At 39.1% G+C, this 24,719-nt stretch overlaps 1 protein-coding gene across 1 annotated transcript in view; it reads right to left on the minus strand.

The window, feature by feature from the left end:
* Positions 1–3,346: 3,346 nt before the first annotated feature.
* ptpn5 (protein tyrosine phosphatase non-receptor type 5) overlaps positions 3,347–24,719 on the minus strand; it is a 104,866-nt gene continuing 83,493 nt past the window's right edge. Inside the window, exons 7-12 of the mRNA XM_059976369.1 lie at positions 21,487–21,566; positions 15,750–15,887; positions 15,083–15,193; positions 12,316–12,479; positions 11,802–11,915; positions 3,347–3,440 (exon numbers count right to left, since the gene is read on the minus strand). Of these exons, the coding sequence (XP_059832352.1) occupies positions 3,347–3,440; positions 11,802–11,915; positions 12,316–12,479; positions 15,083–15,193; positions 15,750–15,887; positions 21,487–21,566 (701 nt within the window). The remainder of the gene's footprint in view (positions 3,441–11,801; positions 11,916–12,315; positions 12,480–15,082; positions 15,194–15,749; positions 15,888–21,486; positions 21,567–24,719) is intronic.

Below are 24,719 nucleotides of genomic sequence, written 5' to 3' on the forward strand. Positions count from 1 at the left end.
TGGAAAACATTCTGTTACTTAAGTACTGGCATTAGGTAGTATTTCTTAGTATTGACTTTCTCTGTAAGAATAAAATAAAAGATTTAGTAGACTCCCCTACACTTAGCAACAATTAAGAGTGATAATCTGTTCTGTTAGCAGCAGATTTTTTTTCATGCTAAAGCTCAAGATGAGCTCCATTAATGCTGAAAAATGAAATAATGTCAAACTTTTCTTCAGAACACTGACCTCAGCTTTCCCCAGCCCAGACACAGAGTGTGTGAAAGCAGATTATATCTTCCCGAATTGATATTCAGTTGCACCCTGACTCTAACATGAGAAGATTGCCCTCTACTGGTAAACCAAACACTCAAATGTCTAATTTGTTTAACTTAGAACATTTTATGCTGTAACGATGTGTCTCTTTGGCATTAGACTGAAAATTCTGAATTGTATTCAGCGGTAAGTTTTTTACTCAGAACCGTGAGTGTGTGGAATGGGCTGCCAACAATGGCGGTGGAGGCGGATATGATAGGGTCTTTTAAGAGACTTTTAGATAGATTCATGGAGCTTAGAAAAATAGAGGGCTATGGAGAAGTCTAGTAATTTCTAAGGTAGGGTCATGTTAGGCACAACTTTGTGGGCCAAAGTGCCTGTATTGTGCTGTAGGTTTTCTTTGTTTCTATATTATTACTAAGGATAATTAATGATTGTCTGCAAATCATTACCTGGAATTTCAAAGTGATCACATTTTTGTTGTAAATTTCAGTACAACTTTTCATTCCTTGACACTACACATATTGATTCCTGTGTTTGTTCTGAGATATTCAGGACATTCCAAATTTGGGATCAAATAGCTTATCCTTTCCTTCAAAACAAAAATGGGTTCCCATCCACTCACGAAGCTTTAGAAATACTATAATTACTTCAATTTACAATCACAGTTAAAATTAACAGGGATGTCTTAAGTTGTTTGCTATATAGAAGCCCTACTCCTGAGGAAAAGAGGACAAGGTTTAATCTACCAACAAACTCTGTACAACTGATAATTAGGTGTGGACACCAAATTTCCTGCTAAATGGTATGCAGATCCCCAGGAATGAAATTCTTTTGCCTCTATCATGATAGATCTACTCTGATATGTCAGATTAGAGTTCATCATATTTAGGTCTTTGTGATATTTTATATTAGATAAATTGCATTCTACTCTATTCTGTAAATTTCAATTGTTGTTTCATTGAATTGCCATAATATCGAGTGCTACAGGGAGCTAACATTGTAGTGCAACAACTAAGAAAGTTGTAGTCAGCAAAGATAGTATATAGTTGTGTATCACAACAAATGGCTTCCTTCATAATTAATGTGTGGCTTGGGAAATTTCAGCTGTTCTGGAATGAATAGATAATTTCTACAGTTTGTGCTTGTTCCTACATACTAGACTACATCTATTTCAACTATGAGAGTAGGAGTGGAAGTGGAGTACTATATATAGTTTCAGAAAATGCTAGCTGGCAGTGATCTTAAATTCTATATTATTTTGGCGCAGATTCTGAACATAGAAGTTTGTAAAAGGCATGTATTCCATATTGTGCAATCATTCATGTTTCGATAGATAAAATGAACAATTATTGCATCCTGCTACTGCCAATTCCCAAATAACTTTTTCAGAGACCCTAGAGATGGTCTGCTGAACCTCCAGGCCAAAGTTGTCACTGGGCTCAAAAAAAATAAAAAAGTTACTTTCATAACAAAATAAATAAATATTTAAAATGTACATGTATAAAACACATTTCATCAGTCCTTACAATACAACACAATGCAAATATATTAAATAATTTTCTTAATTATATTCTTGGAAAAGTAGTAATTGTTCCTGTTTTGATATGAATAGATATATACTTACTGATTGTGAACACAACTGGTGCTGAAGGAAAATAAAAAATTAAACCGAGCACCATATGTTTTTCCACAGAAGTATCGTAAAAATGTATGGCAATGTCTTCAGAATTGTTTTTGGTAATAATTTTTGTGGAAGGAACATTCAACAGGAGAATTTTTAAACAGTTTGATGGAAATTTAATAGCTGAATGACTCATTTGATGGGATAACATCACTGATCCTGGCAACATCACCTTAGAAACTGAGATGGAACACCTGCATCTCATATGATGTGAAAATATCTAGTTAGACACAAATTCTTGATGCACCCAACATTACACTGGTATCTTGCTTAGTGCTGCCCTGCAGAGTGTTGAAATATTTGAATGCTTTGGTACTCCAGTCTGAACATACACAGGCATGTTCAACCCTGTTCTTCATGCCAGAAATCTGGGCATATTCCTATTTCCACAGGCACTTTTTCCTCACTGTTACACCCATGGCATAGTGTGGAGAGGGTAGTAGTGAGGCCTGGATGTCATGGGGAAGCCAAGGTGAGTGTTGCAGCCACTGACCACTGAGGTGTGCGGCTCAAGGCTGCTTCCAAGGCAGAACAGTGAGCACAGGCTGGTTCTGAGGAAAGGCATCTAATTTCGGACAGAGTATTTACATCTTACCATCTCATTGTCTCCTCTTTGATACAATAGAAGCTTGAGCCCACCAATCAAATTGGCTGGACAAACTCAAAGGCCAAAAATCACCACTGAGCTTGTTACTATAAAGAAGTCTCTGGGCTGGAGAGAAACTGTGCTGCTGAATAATCAGAGGCAGAGGTCATCAGTTTCCCCTCATATCCAAAACATGGTGTTGATGAGAGAGATGGTAGGATCTGGACAGTCTAACAATGGTCTGCCCTTACTGTCCCAAATGAGCCACAGTCCTGAACCCAACATCTCAATGCTCAGTGGCCACCCCGCTCGCTATAGCCCACTCAACACCACCTATCACCCCCTTCCTCCAAAGTCAGCATTCACATATTGATTAATTGCTGGATTCACTCCAAGTTCCTAGCAATCAGTTTCCAAACACAGCAGCACCTGGATGCAGGGAGTGTGGAGGTTGTCCCAGTTTTCTGGCACAGTGACATTTTCAGTTAGGTGTGAAGAGTCCATAATGGTCCATTTTATTACAAATTCTATTTGTCCTCTTATTCCTAGCAACACATTCTGAGAGCTAAGTGAGGTACCAGTGTATCTGATCTCTTAACTCCTACACAATTGATAAACTGTAAAACTGTTCTCTAAGCATAAGAAGGCTAGGATATTGCATGTCAAGATCGCCAACACAGAAACATTATGGTTGAGAACCATGCACACACGCACATGTACACATCAGCATCATTTGTCTGATGAATAACGTAAAACTATGATTATAAAATAGTCAACAAGACTGTTTCTGTCACTTTGGTCCAGGGCTGGATCCCTGTCACTCATTCTTCTGCTTGTTGGGATAATTGTCTTTCACACAAGCTCAGGGCATGATGTACAAACTGGTACTGTTCACATGTCTGGATCATACCTCCCCTAAAAAAGAATACATCATCAATATCGAGTGCAGTTCCTGTAACACTGCAAAATATTTAAATTTATTTGAAACATCAAAGAAATTTGGAACTTCTATGGCAGCTAATAATGTTTGGTGCAAGAATCATAAAAATTAATACCAAGGATTATTGAATATCACAGTTTTGTACTGGAAACTTTCAAATGCACTCTCTGATCTTAACTGTTTTGCAATTTACTGTTATATTTGCCAAGGAATTGATTAAATTGCACAACCATTCCCCACCAACATATCTAACACCCTTCTTCGCATTTGGTGCACAAAAACATGAAGTTGTAAATATTTGATGTTGCAGCATATCATCCCATTACATTGGCAAAATATGCAAATCTCTTTGAAGGGAATTTACTACTAAAATTCTCAAAATTGAAATTAATATGATATAAGAAACATCAGCTGATGGAAACAGGATCAACACAAAACATGCTAGAGGAACTCAGCAAGTCAGAGAACATCTTTGAAGGGTAATTGTCAACTTTTCAGCTCGAGACCCTTCATCTAGACTGCTATGATTTAAGTATCCTATTTATCCTATCTATGACATACTATCCAATTTAAGTCACAGCTCTAGTTACATTTCAGAATAGGACTGGATGAAGCTTGAATGATGGAAGATGATTGCCAAAATCAATGGTTATACTATTAAGTTGGAATCTGGAGAAGCAAATGAATGACTATGACAAACTGAGGTTGGAGAGGAAGTAAATAAATGATGAGGAAGGGTGGGAAGTGTGATGGATATTCACTTCCTGGGCCAGTGGGCCTATTGTTTTTGTTTGTCAAGCTCGGCTTTCTAAACACAGCAGCTACCCCTTGTAAGATCAGTTAAACTTCCAAATATACACTTTGTTTAGCTTCTGGTTGTAAATAGGAGTCGGTCTTCAGTTCTTAAAATCTAAATGGCAAGGCAGTAATTAGCTTGAAGTTAAAAACACAACTTTGCAAATGAAGCAATGTCTATGGAGCAGACTGCAAGCTCACAACATCTGTCTTACTGCTCAAGAGGTGCAGTGTAGGATAATGGCTTATTTAATTTAGCTTGTTTCACACAAACAAATTGACTAATTTGCTTAGTTCAAGGAAGCTTGCAGACAGATGGATAGTATCATTTAGTACATCAATAACTTCTAGCTTATAGATAGAGGTTTATGTACTGAGAGAAGTTAGCTTAACAGCATTAATTGTAGGTAGCTAGGAACTGTGTCTCCAAGAGACTTTTAGACCTTTTGCATAAAAAGGGTATCTGAGGAAATATCAAATATGTATGAAGTCACCCATGTGGCAAAGAAAGTGAATAAATGTAGAGAGCAGTTCAGGCTGATGGGTAAGGAACATCAAGAACAATGAAGGAAGCACAGGGTGAACTGGAGTCCATTCCTCTGGCTTCAATTTCTGCAACAGATATTTTGTTTGTCTGCATCATCAATGTGTCTTTTCAGTTTATAGGAATTCCACCTGTGTCTTGGAAATCCTTTGTGTTTTAGAAATGGCTTGTAATTTGGAAATGTTTAAGATAAAATTCCTCTGTGAAATTTAAATGTTTTTTTACGAATATTCTTTGGATTTAAACATGTGTCACTGAACAGACAGACAGACAGACTTTATTAATCCCGAGGGAAATTGGGTTTCGTTACAGTTGCACCAAGCAAGAATAGTGTAGAAATATAGCAATATAAAACCATAAATAATTAAATACTAATAAGTAAATAATGCCAAGTGGAAATTAGTCCAGAACCAGCCTATTGGCTCAGGGTGTATGACACTCTGAGGGAGGAGTTGTAAAGTTGATGGCCACAGACAGGAATGACTTAAACTACTTTGTTAGATAGGGAGTGGGGGGGGGGGGGTGCGTAAACCACTGATCAAATAATGGTTACTGTCAGCTAAACTCGCCATAAAGAATAAGCAGGGAAGTAAAAAAGTTTTTGAAGGTTGGGTAGTTATAGTATAATCTCCCTTTAGAATCATAAAGTCAGAGAGGTACAGCACAGAAACAGGCCCTTCAGTCCATCTAGTCCATGCTGAAACCACTTAGACTGCCTATTCCCATCGACCTGCACCAGGACCATAGCCCTCTACATCCTGATTATCCATGTACCTGTCCAAACTTATGTTAAACATTGAAATTGAGCTCACATGCACCACTTGTATTGGCGTCTCATTCCACACTCTCATGACCCTCTGAGTGAAGAAGTTTCCCCTCATGTCCCCCTTAAGCTCTTTACCTTCAACTCTTAATTGATCACCTCAGGTTGTAGTCCCACCCAACCTCAGTGGAAAAAAGCCTGTTTGCATTTACCTCTCATAATTATGTATACTCTATCAAATCACCTTTCAATCTTCTACATTCTGAAGAATATAGAGCTAACCTATTGAATCTTTCCTTATAGCTTAGGTCCTCCAGTCCTGACAATGTCCTTGTAAAATTTCATTTTTGAAGGCTTCCCACTTATCAAATACACCTTTGCCAGAAAGCAGTGTGTCCTAGTCCAATTTGGAATCGCAACTCATGGACCAGACCTGTTTTTTCGCATATTTACTTTGAAATTAATGGCATTGTGGTCACCGGATGCAAAATGTTCCCCTACACAAACTTCTGTCTCCTGCACTGTCTTATTCCCTAATAGCAGATCAAGTATCACAAGTTCTCTCATTGGAACTTCTACGTACTGATTAAGGAGATTTTCATGAACGTGTTTGACAAATTCTTTCCGATCTAGTCTGTTTACACTTTGAGATTCTCACTCAGTATGTGAAAAGTTAAAATCACCTACTACAGCAACCTTGTCAATTCCTGCAAGAATCTGCGATCCATTTACAAGTTTGTTCCTCTAAAACCCTAGGACTATTGGGTGGCCTGTAATATAGCCCCATTGACACAGTCATACTTTCCTCATTTCTCAGTTCCACCCATAATACCTCACTAGTTGAGTTTTCCAGTCTGATCTGACTGAGCACTGCAATGACTTTTTCCCTGGCCAGCAATGCCACCCCTCCTCCTTTAATCCCTCCCACTCTGTAATGTCTAAAACAATGGAATATTGAGCTGCCAGTCCTGCCCCTCCTGCAACCAAATCTCATTAATGACGACAATGTCATAATTCCAGGTGTTGATCCAAACCCTGAGCTCATCTGCCTTTCCTACGCCACTCATTGCATTGAAATATACACAACTCAGGACACTAGTCACCCCATGCTCAACCATTTGACTCCTGAATTTATCTGAACATCCTCCACAGCCTCCCCACTAACTGTTAAGGCACTCCAATTCCAGTCCCCCTACAACTCTAGTTTAAACTCCACTGTGCAACATTAACAAATCTTACCGCTAGGATATTAGTCCCCCTGCAGTTCGGATGAAAACCATCCCTTCTGTACAGGTCCTGCCTTCGCTGGAGAGAGCCCAATAATTCAAAAACCTTCTGCACTCCCCCTTACACCAACTCCTTAGCCACATATAATGTTCCTGATTCTGGCCTCACTAACATGTGGCATGGCTAGCAATCCTAACTCCATGAACTCCCATTGCAGAACCTCATCATTCATCCTATCCATGTCATTGGTGCTTATATGGACCACGACCTCTGGCTGTTCACCATCCCACTTAAGAATGCTGAGGACTCCTTCTGAGATGTCTGGACCCGGGAGGCAATATACCATCCAGGAATCTCATTCTTGCCCTTAGAACTTCCTGTCTGTTCCCCAATTAATGAATCTCCTATCACCACAATGCGTCTCTTCTTCGCCCATTCCCTTCTGAGTCACAGAGGCAGACTCAATGTCAAAGACCCAATGATTGTGACCTCCCAGTGGCCACACATTTTAATTCCACGTCCCATTCCCATTCTGATATTTCTATCCATGGCATCCTCTACTGCAGGGGTGTCAAACTCATTTTAGGTCACGGGCCGGATTGGGCAAAATGCAGCTTCATGCGGGCCAGATCAGTCGGGCGCGTGCGAACACAGCTTTCATTGCCTCCGTTTTTTCAGCCTGTTCTTATGTGTCTCAGTCTCTGCTATAACTACAAAGTGTTTCACTTCACAAATTCCGTTTCTTATGAAGAAGACTGCTGAGCAAGCATTATTTTTATTAACTTACAATCATAGGCTTCATATCGCCAGGCCATTAATAATTAAAATAATAGATCTATCTAAAATGATCTCGTGGACCGGATATAATTGTACGCCGGGCCGGATATGGCCCGCGGGCCTTGAGTTTGACACCTATGCTCTACTGTCAAGATGAAGCCACACTCAGGTTGGAAGAACAACACCTGATATTCCATCTGGGTAGCCTCCAACCTGATGGTATGAATATTGATTTCTCTAACTTCCGTTAATGCCCCTTCTCCCCCTCTTACCCCATCCCTCATTTATTTATTTATTTATCTACCTAGCTATTAATTAATTAATTAATTATTCTCTCTCCCCCCCCCCCCCCTTTTTTCTCTCTCTCTCTCTCTGCCTCACTCACGATCACTCGTTGCCTGTCCTTTATCTCCCTCTGGTGCTCCCTTTCCCCTTTCTTTCTCCCTAGACCTCCCGTCCCATGATCCTTTCCCTTCTCCAGCTAAAGTTCCTTTTGCCAATCAACTTTCCAGCTCTTAGCTTCATCCGTCCTCCTCCTGTCTTCTCCTATCATTTTGGATTTCCCCCTCCCCCTCACCACTTTCAAATCTCTTACTATCTTTTCTTTCAGTTAGTCCTGATGAAGGGCCTCTGCCCGAAACTTTGACTGTACTTCTTATAGATGCTGCTTATAAATGCTGTGTTCCACCAGCATTTTGTGTGTGTTGCTTGAATTTCTGGCATTTGCATACTTCCTCATGTTTGCACTGTGGTTTTCCTCCGCTGGGTCATACTCCTCCCCCGCAACAGTATCCAAAGTGATAAACCTGTTGTTGAGGGGTTGACCACAGGGTACTCTGCACTTTCTGACTTTTGCCCGGTCTCCTGTGTCCTGCACCTTGGGTGTAGCTACCTCTACAACCTCTCAGCCTCCTAAATTATCCAGAATTCATTCCGTTCTTTAGTGAGAGCACTTGTGGCTATTTTTAACTGATAGGGCTTCAGGTCATCGTTTGACTTTTGGGCTTTTTCGGCAAACCCAATACCATCATGAAAGTAACCATGAGGAATAAATGGGTCAGCTATTGGAAGCTAGGTGGCAGTCAAGAGAATGAGGTGGGGAGAAGAGTTCTAAATTGTAACCAGCAGGAGCCCAAGATTTTAAGATGGAGCCAAAAAGAGTACAGTTTTTCCTGTTGACCTTACATTCAGTGTGCATCCTTTACAAAACTAACCTTTTAATGCATGATCACCAGCGACTTTCTTAAGGACCGCTAGTTAGATTATGCATATTACTTGTTTGCTGGAGGTTGTATCCTGCACAGCCCATTTAACAAAGGATACTGGCATAAGGTCTTCTATTGCACCTGGAAAAGACTTAATACCAGCTTGAATATGGGTAATGGACACATCTAGTGGTATTTTCTCATTATGCATTTGTGCTCAGAATATGTGCATGCTGACCCCTGCTGTATTCATTTTTGACCAAGGAAAGTAATTATATATTTATAATGATCTTGTTGGCTTCTGGATTACCCTCCTCCCTAAAAAAACAAAGTTTAGCTGGCAAAGGATTTTTATATTCCTTTCAGATCATTTTCAAATTATTTGCGAACACATTCAGAAATATTCTTATTCCAAGCAAAACAAGTTTTCAATCAGACTAAAAACATTGTACAGAATAATTACTATTGTATTCTTCAATGAACAAATTGCACTGCTCTTCTTATCACTTCTGTGTTAAAAGGCAAATTGTGTTTAATTAATTTGCTTGAGTTGAACTGTTAATAAGGTCAGTGTGGTTGAAGGGTTATATGGACTTCTGATAAAGTGCCATGTGATAGGTTCCCAGCAAGGTTGAAGGCCATGGACTAAAAGAAGCAATGTAGATAAGAAATTGGCCTGGGGACAGAAAACAGAGTCAAGGTGAACAGTTAATCACAAACATGAGAAAGCCTGCTGATGCTGGAAATCTAAAGCAACACACACAAGATGCTGGAGGAGATCAGCATGCCAGGCAGTAACTATGGAAATGAATAAACAGTTGACACGTCAAGCCAAGATCCTTCTTTAGGACTATAAAGGAAGGAGGGAGGCAACAGAATAAAAAGGTGGGGGAAGGGGGAGGAGGTTAACTAGAAGGTGATAGGTGAAGCCAGGTGGGTAGGAAAGATAAAGGGCTGGAGAAGGAATCTGGTAGGAGAAAGGGCAGGAGGAGGGGACCCAGGGGAAGGTAATTGCCAGGTGACAAGAGATAAGAGGCCAGAGTGGGGTATAGAAGAAGAGGGCAGAGGGAAGAAATACTTTTATGCAGATGGAAAGAAAATCGATATTCTTGCCATCAGGTTGGAGGCTACTCAGACAGAATATAAGGAGTTTCTCCTCCACACTGAGGGTGGCCTCATTGTGGCACAAGAGGAGTCCATAGACTGACATGTCAGAACAGGAATAGAAGTTGGAATTAAAATGCTTGGCCACTGGGAAGTTCCATTTTTGGTGGATGGAGCAGAGGTGCTCAATGAAGCAGTCCCCCAATTAACGACAGGTCTCACCAGTTTAGGGAAGGCCGCATTGGTAGTACCAGACACAATAGACAACCCCTGCAGATTTACAAGTGAAGCATTGCCTCACCTGGAAGGACTGTTTGGGGCCCTGAATAGAGGTGAGGGAGGAGCTGAATGGGCAGGTGTAGTACCACTCTGGCTGCTTGCAGGGAGGGAGATTAGTGAGGAGGGACAAAAGGACATGGAGGGAGCAAACACTGTGGAAAGTGGGAGGTTCTGGAGAAGATAAGGGTGAGGGCAACATTAATACTGGAGGAAGGGAAACCTTGTTCATTGAAGAAGGGGGAATGCCTTTGATGTCCTGGAAATGTAAACAGCATCCTGGGAACAGATGCGGTGGAGATGAAGGAAAAAGGGAAATATCTCCCTCTTGGAAATAAGAAAAGGGAATAGTGTTTTTACAGCAGACAGGGTGGGATGAGGTATTGCCAAGGTAACTATGGGAATCAGTAGGTTTACAAAACCTACTGTCTCCAGAGATGGAAGCAGACAAATCGAGAAAGGAGAGGTAGATATCAGAAATGGACCAAGTGAATTTAAGGGCAGGGTGGAAAGAAATGAGATGTAATTTACGAGCTCTGCATGGGTGCATGAATCAGCACCAATGGAGTCATCAATATAGCGGAGGACAATTTGGGGAGCATTACTAAGGTTGTTGTTTTTCAAATTAAAGTTACTGGTGTTCTCGAGAGAGCTTTGCTGGGGGATTATTTTTCATGATATGTATTAATAACTTAAATTTGGTTGCATAGAAATGTTTCAAAATGTGAAGGCAACATAAAACATACAAATGTGTGAACAATGAAGAGTATAATGTTCGCATAAGGTGAATGTACCAAAAATGAAATTTAGCACAGAAAATTGTGGTGGTATATTTTGGTAGGAAGATTTGAAGGGGGTCAAAGCAAATGTAATAGTGCAGGAACAGAAACACCGATGGGTAAAAGTGCATTTACCTTGAAGATGCATGACAGGTTGCTAACCTGATTAATGTAGAATACAAAATAGTAAGATTTCATAAAATGCTTACTGGCTAAAATTTGATCCAATTCCTTAGAGCAAAGGAAGTTAGGATGAGAAGATTTGAAATATAAAAAAAAATCCAGAGGACAAAGAGAAACTGTTTCTAAAGAACACAGGTTTAAAGTGAAAATATAGATATAAAGAACTAAAGGCAACATATGGAAATACTTTATACAAAACAATACAAAGCAAGTGGTTAGTATTTGAAAAGGTCTGCAGAGAGGTTTTTGGAGGGTGATTTGTTCATAGATCTCAAAGGGGAATTGGATAAAAATGAAAAAGAAGTAGTGAGATGTGAATAATTGACTCTTAGTTTAGCCATCATTTAATCCAATATTTGTAGTAGTAGTTATTCTCCATCTTATTTTCAAACTGTTTGAAAAATAATGTAATTATAGATGAGAACAGGAATAGTGCCAAAGCCATTTGATGAATTATGTTGATGCATGATAAGAATTTCTCCAAAATAAATTCATTAATCAATGGTACTTTTGTACTTGCAGTCTTTGCTTATGTTCAGTAAAATGTTTGCAATGCATTGGTGAATACAAAGAGGCATTTATATATTTGTTTTATTCTGTATGCGCCATTATTACAAATCTTTTTTCATATTCTGTTTTATCTTCCAAAACTTTTAATGCCTGCAATTATCTTTCACAATTACCTGTCTATCCTGAGCTGACAAGTTGTCCGCAGTACGTCAACCATGCCAGCATACTTGAGCTCTCGGTAACAGATGCTGGTAGCAATGAAACAGCCTGTTCTCCCTATGCCCGCACTGCAAAACAAAAGCAAGTAAACCAGATAAAGAGTTTATTCTTTATCAGTTGATGGCACTCTAGATTTTGCACTTCTAAGACAACAAGAATGTGAAGTAAAATGAAGAATTTGTTAAGAGCATTTGTTTTATAGGCATCTCACCAAGGTAATCATTCTAGAGCTTGCTTTAATGACAGAGAAGTATGGCAAAGAGCCAGATCAACAAAATCCTAGATTACCATGAAAAAAGGAAGGATTAGTAAATCAAGAAGCCAAAATTAAATGACTTCACTTGTTAATGTTTAAATCTCCCAGGTGAAGGTGTTGGAATTCCAAGAACAATGTTCATTTGAAAGATCAGGTCTGGAAAAATACAGTGAGATTCAACCTCTGAAATTGTATGAAGTTTCTCATTCTACCTGCAGTGGACTATAACTGGTCCACTGTTGTCCTTTTTTGCTTGCATTCTAGCTTCTTCCACTTCTTGAACTAGTTGTAAAAGTGGTCGAGCATTGTCTGGTGTCTTCTGATCTGGCCAGGACGTGTACCAGTAGTGCTTTAAATGTCGTTCCTCAAAATCATCCTAAAACCAAAAAAAAAGTCTGTAAACTTATTTGGGAAAAGTTAGCCTGTCAGCATATAGGATGTGATAATTAAATTTTGTTATGTTAAATGGTTATAGGATTAAATCCTTCATAATTAGGGATATATTTATACATGAGAGAGTGTATGTAAATTACAACAGCAGAAAGACAAATAATTTATAGAAATTCTGAAAGGAATTATTCAAGTACAGGTTAATGTTCTGCTCAAAAGTTAATTTAGTCTTTATTTATTTTTTTTTTAAATTTATGGTATAAAATGTTACAAATTTCCCTGTTAATTTGTTATTTGCAGGAAAGAAAGTTTATTTCAACTTTATTCCTTGTTTTCTTTGAATATAATGATTAACCAAGTTCTTTATTCTACGGAGACTATTTCACTTCACTCCTTTCCCAGTGAACAATGTATAAAAATAGCTTCAGTTTAGAATTTTGTATAGAAAACTGTTATCATGAAGAGGCACTAGTGGTTTAGATTCAAGGAATGTGGATTTGGTTGGGTTTGTACTGGGTGATATACATGTCTATGACTGCAACTCATCGATTAAAACTAGCAGTCAGTTTTATTTGTGTGGTTGACACAGCCAATCATCATGGGAGAGCAGCAGGTAAAGCTACTGCCTCACAGTTCTAGCAGTCTGGATTAGTCTTGTGTGCTGTCTGTGTAGAGTTTGCACATTGTCCATGTCACTGCATGTGTTTCTCTGGTGTACTCTCACATCCTGAATCTGTACTATTCGGTATATTAATTGGTACATAACAAATAATTTCTAGTGTGGGCGGACAGTAGAAAAAAACAGAGTAGAACTGAAGGGCATGAGAGGGAGAAGAGATTATAGGGAAATAAGGTGGGAATGGGGTTTTTCTGAGGGCTAGCAAAGATTTGGCAGACTGAATGGACTCCTTTTATGCTGTGGGGAAATATACAATAAGTGTAGATTGCCACTTAGAGTAGGATGAAAGTGAACATCCTAAAAGAGTACAGCAAATTTGTGCCACAAACCCATTGCATCTTCTATTGTAATTTGCTGAAGGACCGATATCTGAACTGCTGTAACACTCTTAAAAGTTCTTAGACCCTGGACAAGAGCCATGACAGAAGTTTAAGCGTCTCTTCCAGTGCACAGATATTGGTGGCTACTGCTTTTGCAGCAATCACCTTTGACTGGGTTCCTTAATTATCCAGAAATAACAATTAGTGCTAATATGTCAATAAGATACTCACGCCCTCTGTCCCTGACCATGGCTTTGGTTTCAACAAGGAATATGGGGTCAATTGTGGACAGTTAAAAAAAAAGTCAAATTCACTTGTGAATTTGCATTGACGTCTCTGGAAAGAAAAATTGGTTAGATGTGCACCACTGCTTTGATGTCTCTGAAGTTGAAAGATGGCCCTACTGTCTCTCTCTCCTCAGAAACTGTGCACAGGAGTGAAGAAAATTGAGAATGACAAAAGAACATCAGACACATTAGGTTCATCCTTTTTTTCTGGATTTCAACCTTCTGATCAACTTGGTCAATCTGCAGTGTCCGTTCAATTGTGTTTCCCTATTTACTTAGTTATCCTTTACAAATGCATCAACTGAAATCAAAGTTCAAAGTAAATTTATTATCAAAGTACATACATGTCACCATATACATCCCTGAAATTCATTTTCTTGCAGACATACTCAATAAGTTCATAAACTCATAATAGAATCAATGAAAAACTGCACCCAGCAGGGCAGAAAACCAATGTGCAAAAGACAACAAACTGTGAAACTACAAAAGAAAGACAGGAAATAATAATAATAAATAAGTAATAGGTTTCAAGACCATGAGATAAAGAATCCTTCGAAGTGAGTCCATTCATTGTGGGAACAGTTCAGTGATGAGGTAAGTGAAGCTGTGTGAAGTTACCCCCTCTGGTTGAAGAGCTGATGGTTGAGAGGTAATAACTGCTCATGAGCCTGATGGTATGGATCCTGTAGCTCCTGTACGTCCCTCCTGATGGCAGCTTTGAGAAAGAAGCATGGCCTGGGTGTTGGGTGGGTGGTGGTAACTGATCATGGATGCTGCTTTTCTGTGACAGCGCTTCATGTAGATGTGTTCAGTGGTGGGGAGGGCTTCACCTGTGATGGACTGGGCTGTATCCACTACTTTTTGTAGGATTTTCTTTTGCAATGCTGCCAATCAATGACTGTTCTATAGAAGTTTGTCAAAGTTCTAAATGTCATGCCAAGTTTTCTTTTCAGTTTTGATTTCCTGCAACGTGTGAGCTCCTCAACAGTGTATCTGCTCTCTGAAATAATCCTAATAATTTATTTTGGAATTTTCAAAGCTCCTGTTTGACCAGCTACAATTTTTTTTGTTTCCTTCTACATTATTTATGTTTTTTAAGTCTTTCATACTTGGAGACATCTACAGTATATGGCACTGTGTGACAGTGCATATTGTACAATGAAAGAGCATTGGAAATATTGTTAATGTAGTAAAAGAGACAGTAAATTATAATATTAATGGAATGAATAAATATTATTTTTCAACCATAGTTGATCCAACAATAAAGGTAGAGATCAAGATCTAACAGCCAACATTCTCTCACCTTCAGGGTGATGTTTCTCAAACTGTAATCATCTGCATGTAGGACGTTGTTGACAATGACTTCAATTCCTTGATAATTGGCTTGATACTCAGGCCAATACACTGTACATTTCTGAAATAATGGAACAGAAGAATGCATTTGAAAGAGAGCCATTGAGGACAAACCAGCGTTCTGATCTATTAAGTAGCTGCTGCTTCCTGTTGATTTCATCTCCAGAATGACTGACACTCCACAGCTGTTGCAGGAGTTCAGCCTCCTGCATTTTATTTTGTTAACATCCATCAAGTTATGTTGTGTTTTGTTTCCTATCAGAAAGACTGTCTACACAATTAAAAATTGAGATTGTAGTTCAATAGAGAAAAGAACAGTACTGCTCTTTGGGTAAGTACGCTGTCTGGTGTGCCACTGGGCATGCTGACTACTAGAAGTCAATCCTTAATTAATTTAGAGCAAACCATCCTAGAAAAAGCTGATAGTACAGAAAATGTGGGTCAGGTGCGAATAAGACGCTTGGCACTCACTGTGTAAACTAACAGATGTACAAAGCTTGTGGTTAAAAGTACTGGAAGGCATGAAAGTAAAAACATTTTCTGATTAATACAAATGGACTTGTCTGGTAATTTTCTTCAATTTTACAGAATCAAGCTGGTGCTAGCCATCGCAGTACCTCATTCTTCTCTTCTAGGTTTGTGATCATGACAACAATGGTTGACCTTTCCTGCCAAATCATTGTCCAGAAATCCGAGACAGTGTTCACAATTGGTCCCTGAGTAGCAATGTACACCTTTTCCTCACCTCCGTAGCCCTGTAAACGAATAACGTTAATTTAATAGTTGTATTAATGGAAGGAAGTGCCATAACACAGTATAGTCTGCAGTTCTCCTGTCATTATACAGAGTAGAACATACTGTCACAGTTCGATTAGTCATAAGGAAGAGTGCAAGAAAAGTAAGCTGTCAAAACTGTACTTAGTTCCTGCAGAGTCCAGAGAAGCAGACAATGAGCTCCCCATCCAAAGGACATTCTACATAGACTCATAAAATACAGCAACTTGTTCTGATGAATTATTAATTTCTCACTGTCAGATTTTGTGCCTGTACCTACAGAATTCTGTAAGATTGATAATGCAACTCCCGCATTGACTATGCGTTAAGCAGTGGACTGAATGCCCACAAGGATCGGCCAAGGTCACTTCGGTGTTTTACAGTACTTGTGGATACATCACTCAAAGTAATTCAGGAATGGCAGTGTTGTATTTTAAACATTTATTGCAAGTAAAGGACATCTGGCTCACAATTATACATCAAGCAGTATTCTAGGCTGGGGTGATGGAATGTGGAAGATGGTGATGGAATAAACTGACACAGATGCCTGAGAAGGACAGAATTGCTTTTTTAAAAAATTGTTGGCCACATCCTCATCCATTTTGCATAACTGAGATGAGCCTGAGGTTGGATTAAGAAAATTGTAATTCCAGTGGGTCCTGTCACCTTAACCCCAGATGTGGGCATTGGAGCACACTAGATTCATCAAGTACATTTCCTAGTGTAGTGGTTCCCAATGCCAGATTTTGTAGGGGCCACAAGTAAAAAACAAGAAACTGGGAGCCACAGAAGGTTCTGAACGGGCCGCGATAAGTTCACTGTTTTAATGAAATATTACTAAAATCCTCTATATAAATTAAAAGAAAGTGAATATGTGTAATTTAATTGGAACACTGAATGAAATAAATGGGAAAGCATGCTAGATGATGCAAATGAAGCAGCAAAACAGTGTGTTGGGGAGGGGGTTGTGCAGCAAGTCAGTTATCTCTGTTTCTGCTTGACCATGTGCAAACCATCATTCACACCCTGCCGGGCGGCCTGCTCAACCCTGCTCAAAATCCACTCCCCAAATCACTGAATATATAGTGAGCAGGCAAGCTTGACCCAGCAGGATACCCTGCAATGTGCTCCACCAGCTAGTGATTGTGATTACTTAGTTATAGATAATTAGATGTTAGTACGGGATCTTCCACTTCTAATTCCAACTGATAGACTGTCAGAAGTTGCCAGGCTTTCCGTCAAAACCCTCATCAAAAGGAGATTAATATGGGGTGCCTGGCATGACCTGTGTTGTAGTGATCCAATTAAAACAGTATGAATATCATGAACAAACTGAAGATTGGATGGAGCTGTCTGCACAAGGCCAATCAGCGAGTATGCAGCAGGAGGCTGGTTCAGTTTGCTTTCCACTGGCCCATGTGTGTTATGAAGGCTAGTTACTGCAGTGCAAGAAACAGCTAAACTGCAGAGAACATGTGAAGTCTACCACTACAACCTCCATTAAATTCCTGATACTTAATCATATTTTGAAAGGAAGTTTAATTCGCTTTACTTGGTGAGTGAATACCTCTTATTGCTCCATAGAATTTGCATATATGAAAGCACTTAAAAAAGTATTTGCCTAAAAATAAATTATTTCTAAAAAATAATGCGTAAAAAGCTAGTTTTATTTTTATATGTATATTCAATGCCAATACTTTTTCACATGAGATTGTACTTATTATAATTCTTCAACATTTACTAATTTTCATAGAGCCTATACACACTATTGCGTTGTGGTTTTGTTTATATATACAAGATCATTCGCATATATATATATATGGATAGATAGATATAGATATATATAGATAGATAGATATAGATATACCTACACACATCAGAATCAGATTTATTATCACTGCATGTGTCGTGACATTTGTTAACTTAGCTGCAGCAGGTCCATACAATACATGATATAACATAGAAAGAAAAATGAATAACTTACAGTAAGTATGTATATGTGTATATTCGATTGATTAAAAATAGCGCAAAAACAGAAATAATATACATTTATAAAAGTGAGATAGTGCTCATGGATTCAATGTCCATTTAGGAATTGGATGGCAGAGAGGAAGGAGCTGTTCCTGAATTGTTGAGTGGGTGCCTTCAGACTTCTATACCTCCTTCCTGATGGTAACATCGAGAAGAAGACATGTCCTGGGTGACTGTGGTCCTTAATAATAGATGTCACCTTTCTAAGGCACCACTCCTTGAAGATGTCTTAGATACTACAGAGGCTAGTAATCAAGTTGGACCTGACTAACTTTACAACTTTCTATAGCTTCTTTTGATCCTGTGGGCAGCAGCTCCCCATACCTGACAGTGATGCTGCCTGTGGACATCCATGGAAGTTTGAGTGTTTTAGTTGACAAACAAAATCTCTTCAAACTTATGAAATACGTGGAGCTACTGTCTTGCCTTCTTTATAGCTGCATTGCTTTGAAGGGACCAGGTTAGATCCTCAGAGATCTTGACACCCAGGAACTTGAAACTACTCACTCTCTCCACTTCTGATCCCTCTATGAAGGATGTGTTCCCTTGTCTTACCTTCCTGAAGTCCACAATCAGCTCTTTTGTCTTACTGATGTTGCGTACAAGGTTGGTGCTGTGACACCACTCAACTAGATAGCATATTTCACTCCTGTATGCCCTCTCATCTCCACTTGAGATTCAAGCAACAATGGTTGTATCATCAGCAAATTTACAGATGGCATTTGAACTACACCTAGCCACACCATCATGGGTATAGAAGGAATAGAGCAATGGGCTAAGCACACACCCTTGAGGTGAGCCAGTGTTGATCGTCAGCAAGGAGGAGATATTATCACTAATCCACATAGATTGTGGTCCTTTGATTAGGGAGTCAAGGATCCAATTGGCGAGGGAGGTACAGAGGCCCAGGTTCTGTAAATTATTGATCAAGACTGTGAGGACGATGGTGTTAAATGCCGAGCTGTAGTCAGCAAACAGCATCCTGACAGAGGTGTTTGCATTGTCCAAAAGAGCTAAGGCCATGTAAAGAACCATTGAGATTATGTCTGCTTTAGACCTATTGTGGCGACAGGCAAATTGCAGTGGGTCCAGGTCCTTGCTGAAGCAGGAATTCATTCTGGCAATGACCAACCTCTCAAAGCATTTCTTCACAGCAGATGTGAGTGCTACTGAACAATGGTCATTAAGGCAGCTCACACTATTCTTTTTAGACACAGATGTAATTGTTGCCTTTTTGAAGCTGGTGGGAACTTCCAAACATAGTAATGAGAGGTTGAAAATGTCCTTAAATACTTCCACCAGTTAGCTGGCAGGAGTTTTCAGAGCCATACCAGGTACTCCATCACGGACTGCCACCTTGCAAGAGTTCATCCGCCTTAAAGACAGCCTGACATCGGCCTCTGAGACAGAGATCACAGGGTCACCAGGTGCAGCAAGGATCTTCACAGATGTAGTTAGATTCTCCTTTTCAAAATGTGTATATATATACACACATAAGTATACAAATATATATAATTTATTTATTTATTTCATATATATGTATATATACACACACACACACACTCACATACTTATATTTTGTTTTCATTCTTTTATATCAGATTACCCATTATAGCTACTGTGACAAAGAAAATTGTCAGCAATATTCCATTGAGTTGCGATGTAACAGCAAAAGCAAAATTTAAACACAGCAAGCAAAATTTCTGAATACCTAGAGAGATTCAAAATAAGTTTCCACAGCTCTTGGAGAGAACAATGTTGTTTTTAATTTCCCAACTCTTATCTAATTGAATATGGTCTTAGTCAAGCTCTTCACCTGCTATTAAAAGCTTGTAACTATCTTGATGTTGTGAGAAGAGGGAATCTTCAATTATCTTTAACCAAGTTAAACGAGACATTCAAAAACGTGCCAGTTTGCATTAATTGCAAGGATCTCACTAAATACTGAAAGTAACAATATTAAGTGGTTTTTCATTGCAGGTTGGAAGATTATTATATATATTATAAATAAAGTACCCTATTCAGAGCCTTGAATTTTAGTTTTATTTTTAATTTACAACTATAACATTATATTTAAAGCATATTACCAATAACCTGGTAAAACATAAATGTTGACTGTATATTGGAATAATTAGCACAGTTGACCAGAAGAAATTTTTACTATGGAGGGTGGGACTACAGAAGTAAATGAAAGTCTCAAGTGGGCCATAAGCAGGTAAAGGTTGCAAACCATTGCCCTAGTGTGATCCTTGGCACTAACAATTCAGATTATTAGCTCCCGTGAATTATACAGTGCATAATTTCTACCCAGCAGCTTTGCAGTCTTGATGTTGTGCATGGCCTTCAATTCAATTCAAGTTTAACTGTCACACAACCATATGTGAATATTCATGAACACAGCCAAACCAGACAGAATTCAAAATGCAAAACACAATACCAACAGTCACACACAGCACAAAGTACACATGGCATGTGTCAGGTAAAAAGATACAGCCACGCAATAGAAGTCCAAACTTGAGCTGTCCAATGCTCCAGAAATCTGCAGATGACCACAACAGAGCTGGTCTTCTGCTCAATGAACAGTGGTTGGTGGGGGGGGGGGGGGGGTAGCACGGACTTCAGCCTGGACTCTGTGCCACACCAACCCCAATGGAGCTCATCGTCTCTGACCAGCTCCAAAGAAGTTCAGCTGTTTTACCATGACATCATTAAAAGTGGCCATTTCTCCTTCCTGTATCCACTAATCTGCTGCTGAAACTTTCATCTCTCTAGCCTTGTTTCTTTATAGTCCTTAGACTCAATTATTCCAGTGGACATCCAGACAATTTCTTTTGGAAGTCAGGCAGCTGTTTCCCCTATTTTAACTAGCACAATCCCTTCTGCCCATCCCCTCTCTGCCCTCAGACCTCTGACCATCTTCTTTACTTCTGGATCAGCAATGGTTAATTTCTAAAAATATATTTATATTTGAGTCTCTCCATGGCTGTACCTCTCCACCTCTGTAACCTCAAAAAGTGCTTTCATCTCCTGAGATATCAGTGATGTTTTTATTATGACCTCTTGATAATCTGCAATTGATTCTCCTCACCACTGAGATTGTGCCTTCTGCTGCCCATCCCTCAGCTGTAGGATTCCATCCCACCTCACAGCCTTCCCTTTAAATTGTTCCTCGACCAAACATTTGGTCATCTGCCATAATATGTAACAGTGGCTTTTCATTCAATAACACAGTTATAATGTGCCTTTCGACATTTTACTAGAAATGCTATTGTTGCAACACAAAAAGTAGTTCTAGAATTTCACAACAGAACATCCTACATTGCTCAACACACCAGAACTTTGGCAGTAAATAGCCCTAAACCTTACTTAACAAACAATAACACAGTAATTATGTGGAAAATTATAAGCTAGATCTGATTGAATATTAGGTATTCCACAGTACACCATAATTGGAGTAATATCATTTTAATTATTAAAATGTTATTTTTGAGATTAGCCAAGATATTCTCAGAATTCCCTTAAAGCAGTATCTATACGTATTGCACTTACCCTAATATAGTTAGCATTAATATATGAACTAAGTGGATCCTCTGATGATTTAATAGTAAGGCACACTCTGCTGTGGGGATCTGAAAATTAAAAAAATCAAGATCATTCTGTTATTGAAAGTGATCATTCTAATTTATAAGCATGGATTAATCAAATATAAAGTACAATAAGTTAATTCCAAAATAAACATTCCTTTTTCTTCAAAAAGTAGAATCATCAATGCACTTGAAAATACTGGAATTAATTATTGAACAACAGATTTAAAGTTATTGACTATATTTTCTGAGTATGTAATTAGCAGGGTGAATAAGAGGGAAACAATTGAATCAAGGGTAAGTTCAAAGTACATTTATTATCAAGGAACGTATACATTATACAACCTTAAGATCTGTTTCTTTACAAAACGAGAAACCTGAAAGAACCAATTAAAAAAAAGACTGACAAACACCCAATGTGCAGAGAGAGAAAATAAAATCACGCAAAAAATAAAAGTAAGCAAATAGCATTTGCAACGAAGGTGAGTCTTTAGACACGAAGCCCGGAGCAGGCTAACAGCCTCAATGCAGCGAAGAACAGAGTAAATATATCAGAATAGTGAGCAGAACCGGTTCGACTCTTGCCTCTGGTCCCAACATCTTGCCCTTTCAATCCATCTGGCTGGGCATTTAAATTGTCCAAACATCAGGTCGTTCCTTGCTCGAAGACCTGGACCCTGACACGTCAATATGCTCTGGGCCTGGGCCCTGTTGCCACATTTCGGCCCAATCTTTCCAAATCGGCCTGGTGCTTAAATCAATCAAAGGTTTAGGGTTAGGTGGATGGGGCCAAATTCTGTCTCTCCTTCACTCCGGCTTTTCTCTGCATCCTTCCACCTGCACGCTTTGATCCTCGACTCAGCCTTGCCTTTGCTTGCCTCTTCATTGTTTGTGGAGATCATTTACTATAATTTTTTTACAGAAAAGGTGTTATTAATAAAGTATTAATTTATATTTCTTGTTTTGTTAACCATCAGTAAGTTGTTGTTTGCCCTCAGCAGTGCCATCTTAAATCAGAAGTAGAGGAATAGGAACACTGGTAAATCATTCAGCCCTTCAAATTCAGTAAGTTCCTCTATCGCAATGTCATATTCCTGCTCTCTGTTGTTACATAATTCATGGGTATCTTGTGATTGTCTTGTGACCGTGATGTAATTGAGTATCTGGTGAGCATGATGTAATGGTCTTGTGATGGTGGGGTGGTGTATTTTCCCGCCAGTGTGAGGTCACATGATGTAATTTTCCTGCCAGTGTGAGGTCATATGATGGCCTGTTCCAACAGGTATAAAACTGAGAAAGCCTGCTGTGACACAGGAGTTTTTGTTGGGACGTCATTTAAGTCATCCGTTACTCCGTTATGATGTGTATTTGGTTTCATGACACAGTTTTGTTTTAAAGTGGAGTTTTAATTCTTACTGTAAGGTACATTGTTGTTGTGCCGACAGTTTTGAAAATCACTGCCAGTTATGTTTGATGTATCTTCAATTTAATCTTAAGGTCTAAGTATTGGAGAGCGAAGATTTACCGAAGTATGGGAACCCGAAAGATCAAGTAAAGTTGGTGTCATCAGCAGTAATACAGGATCAACCTTATTGGATCTTCGTTCAGGGAATAGTAACCTGCATCCAAGATAGCCCCTGCATTGTAAGAGCAGAAAGGGTTGGGCGCAGTGTTATTCGCCAAGGAAGTGGTCAGTTCCTTCAAGCCGTTATTATTTCTTTCATCGTGAATCCTTCAGGTGAGGCATATTTCGGCAGGGATCAGCAGTAATGTCACGTCGCCGAGGAATTTGTTGATTCAGGAAAGTCTCTCCTAAATGACTGTGTAAATCATATGGACTTTTGCGGTTACCACTTTAAGAGCTGTGTTCACATTTATCGCATTAAGAACTGTTCGAGTTGCCATATAGCAGTTAACTTCCGGTTAAGTTAGTCGTTTGTTTACTTTTCATTTTTATTGATCAGAGTTTAAATAATTGTTTATTTGTTTATAAAAAACCTGTCTCAAATCTATATTCATTGTTGCCATATCGTAACACCATACCCCCGAGATTACTCTTTTCCTAATTATATTTAGTAATGGTCTCCACAGCCTCTATGGTGGAGATTTGCACCACTTTACCAACTTCAGAGTGAACACATTTCTCCTGAAATCTTTCTTAATGCTCTTATCCTGTATTCTGAGACTGAGGCTCCTGCTTTTAAACTTCCTACAGTAAGAGAAAACATCCTCCCTTCACACAGCCTGTCAAGCCTTTATGTTTCATTGAGACATCGTATTCTTCTCTCTAGTGAATACATGTTGAGTCAATTCTGTTCTTCCTTGTGCAGTCTCACCATCCAGTGAATCAGTCGTAGTCATAGGCACAGTCAAGTTTGTCTTGTCATATGCACAGGCATACACATGTACAGGTACAATGAAAAATTTGCCTGTAACAGCACGGTAGGCACATCAATAGCATCATATAACCAGCAGTCACAACAGAAAACATAAACTTAAATTTTTACAAGAAAAAACACAGTGAGTAGAAATAGCAAACAAAAAGCAAAGAAAAACAAAAGAAAACAAAGCCATTTTAGTACAAAATTATCGAAGAGATCATAGTGTTGCTGAACAATTGTGATTAGGGTCTTGCCAGTTGGTTCAAGAGAATGGTTGAAGGGAAGTAGCTGGTCTTGAACTTGGTGATGTGAGACTTCAGACTTCAGTAGCTCCTGTCCAATAGTAGCTGCAAGAAGGTGGCATGGCCAGATAGTGGGGATCTTTGTTGATAAATGTTGCCTTCTTGAGGGAATGCTTCCTATAGGTACCATGAGTGTTGGGGAGGGATGTGCCCATGTTGTATTGGGCAGGGTCCACTCTCTAACTTCTCCATCATCAGTCTAGTCACCATCAAAGACATATGTACAGAAAGGAGCCGGAAAAGTGCCAGTAACATCATGAAGGACCCCACCCACTCTGTTGGACTGTTTTTCCTACTCCCATCAGGGTGGAGGTGACGTAGCATCAACACCAGGACCACCAGACACAAAAACAATTACTTTCCCCAAGCAGTAAGTTTGATCAACACCTCTACCCACTAAAAACTCTACATCCCCACCACAACTACTTCATAATTTCCTGTCTGAGTCACCTCATGCACAGACACTCCTGTCCCTAGCATCACTTTATGGACATACAAGTAATCTACGTATAGAA

The sequence above is a fragment of the Hypanus sabinus genome, chromosome 7 (assembly GCF_030144855.1).
Source record: "Hypanus sabinus isolate sHypSab1 chromosome 7, sHypSab1.hap1, whole genome shotgun sequence".
Taxonomy (NCBI): Eukaryota; Metazoa; Chordata; class Chondrichthyes; order Myliobatiformes; family Dasyatidae; genus Hypanus; species Hypanus sabinus.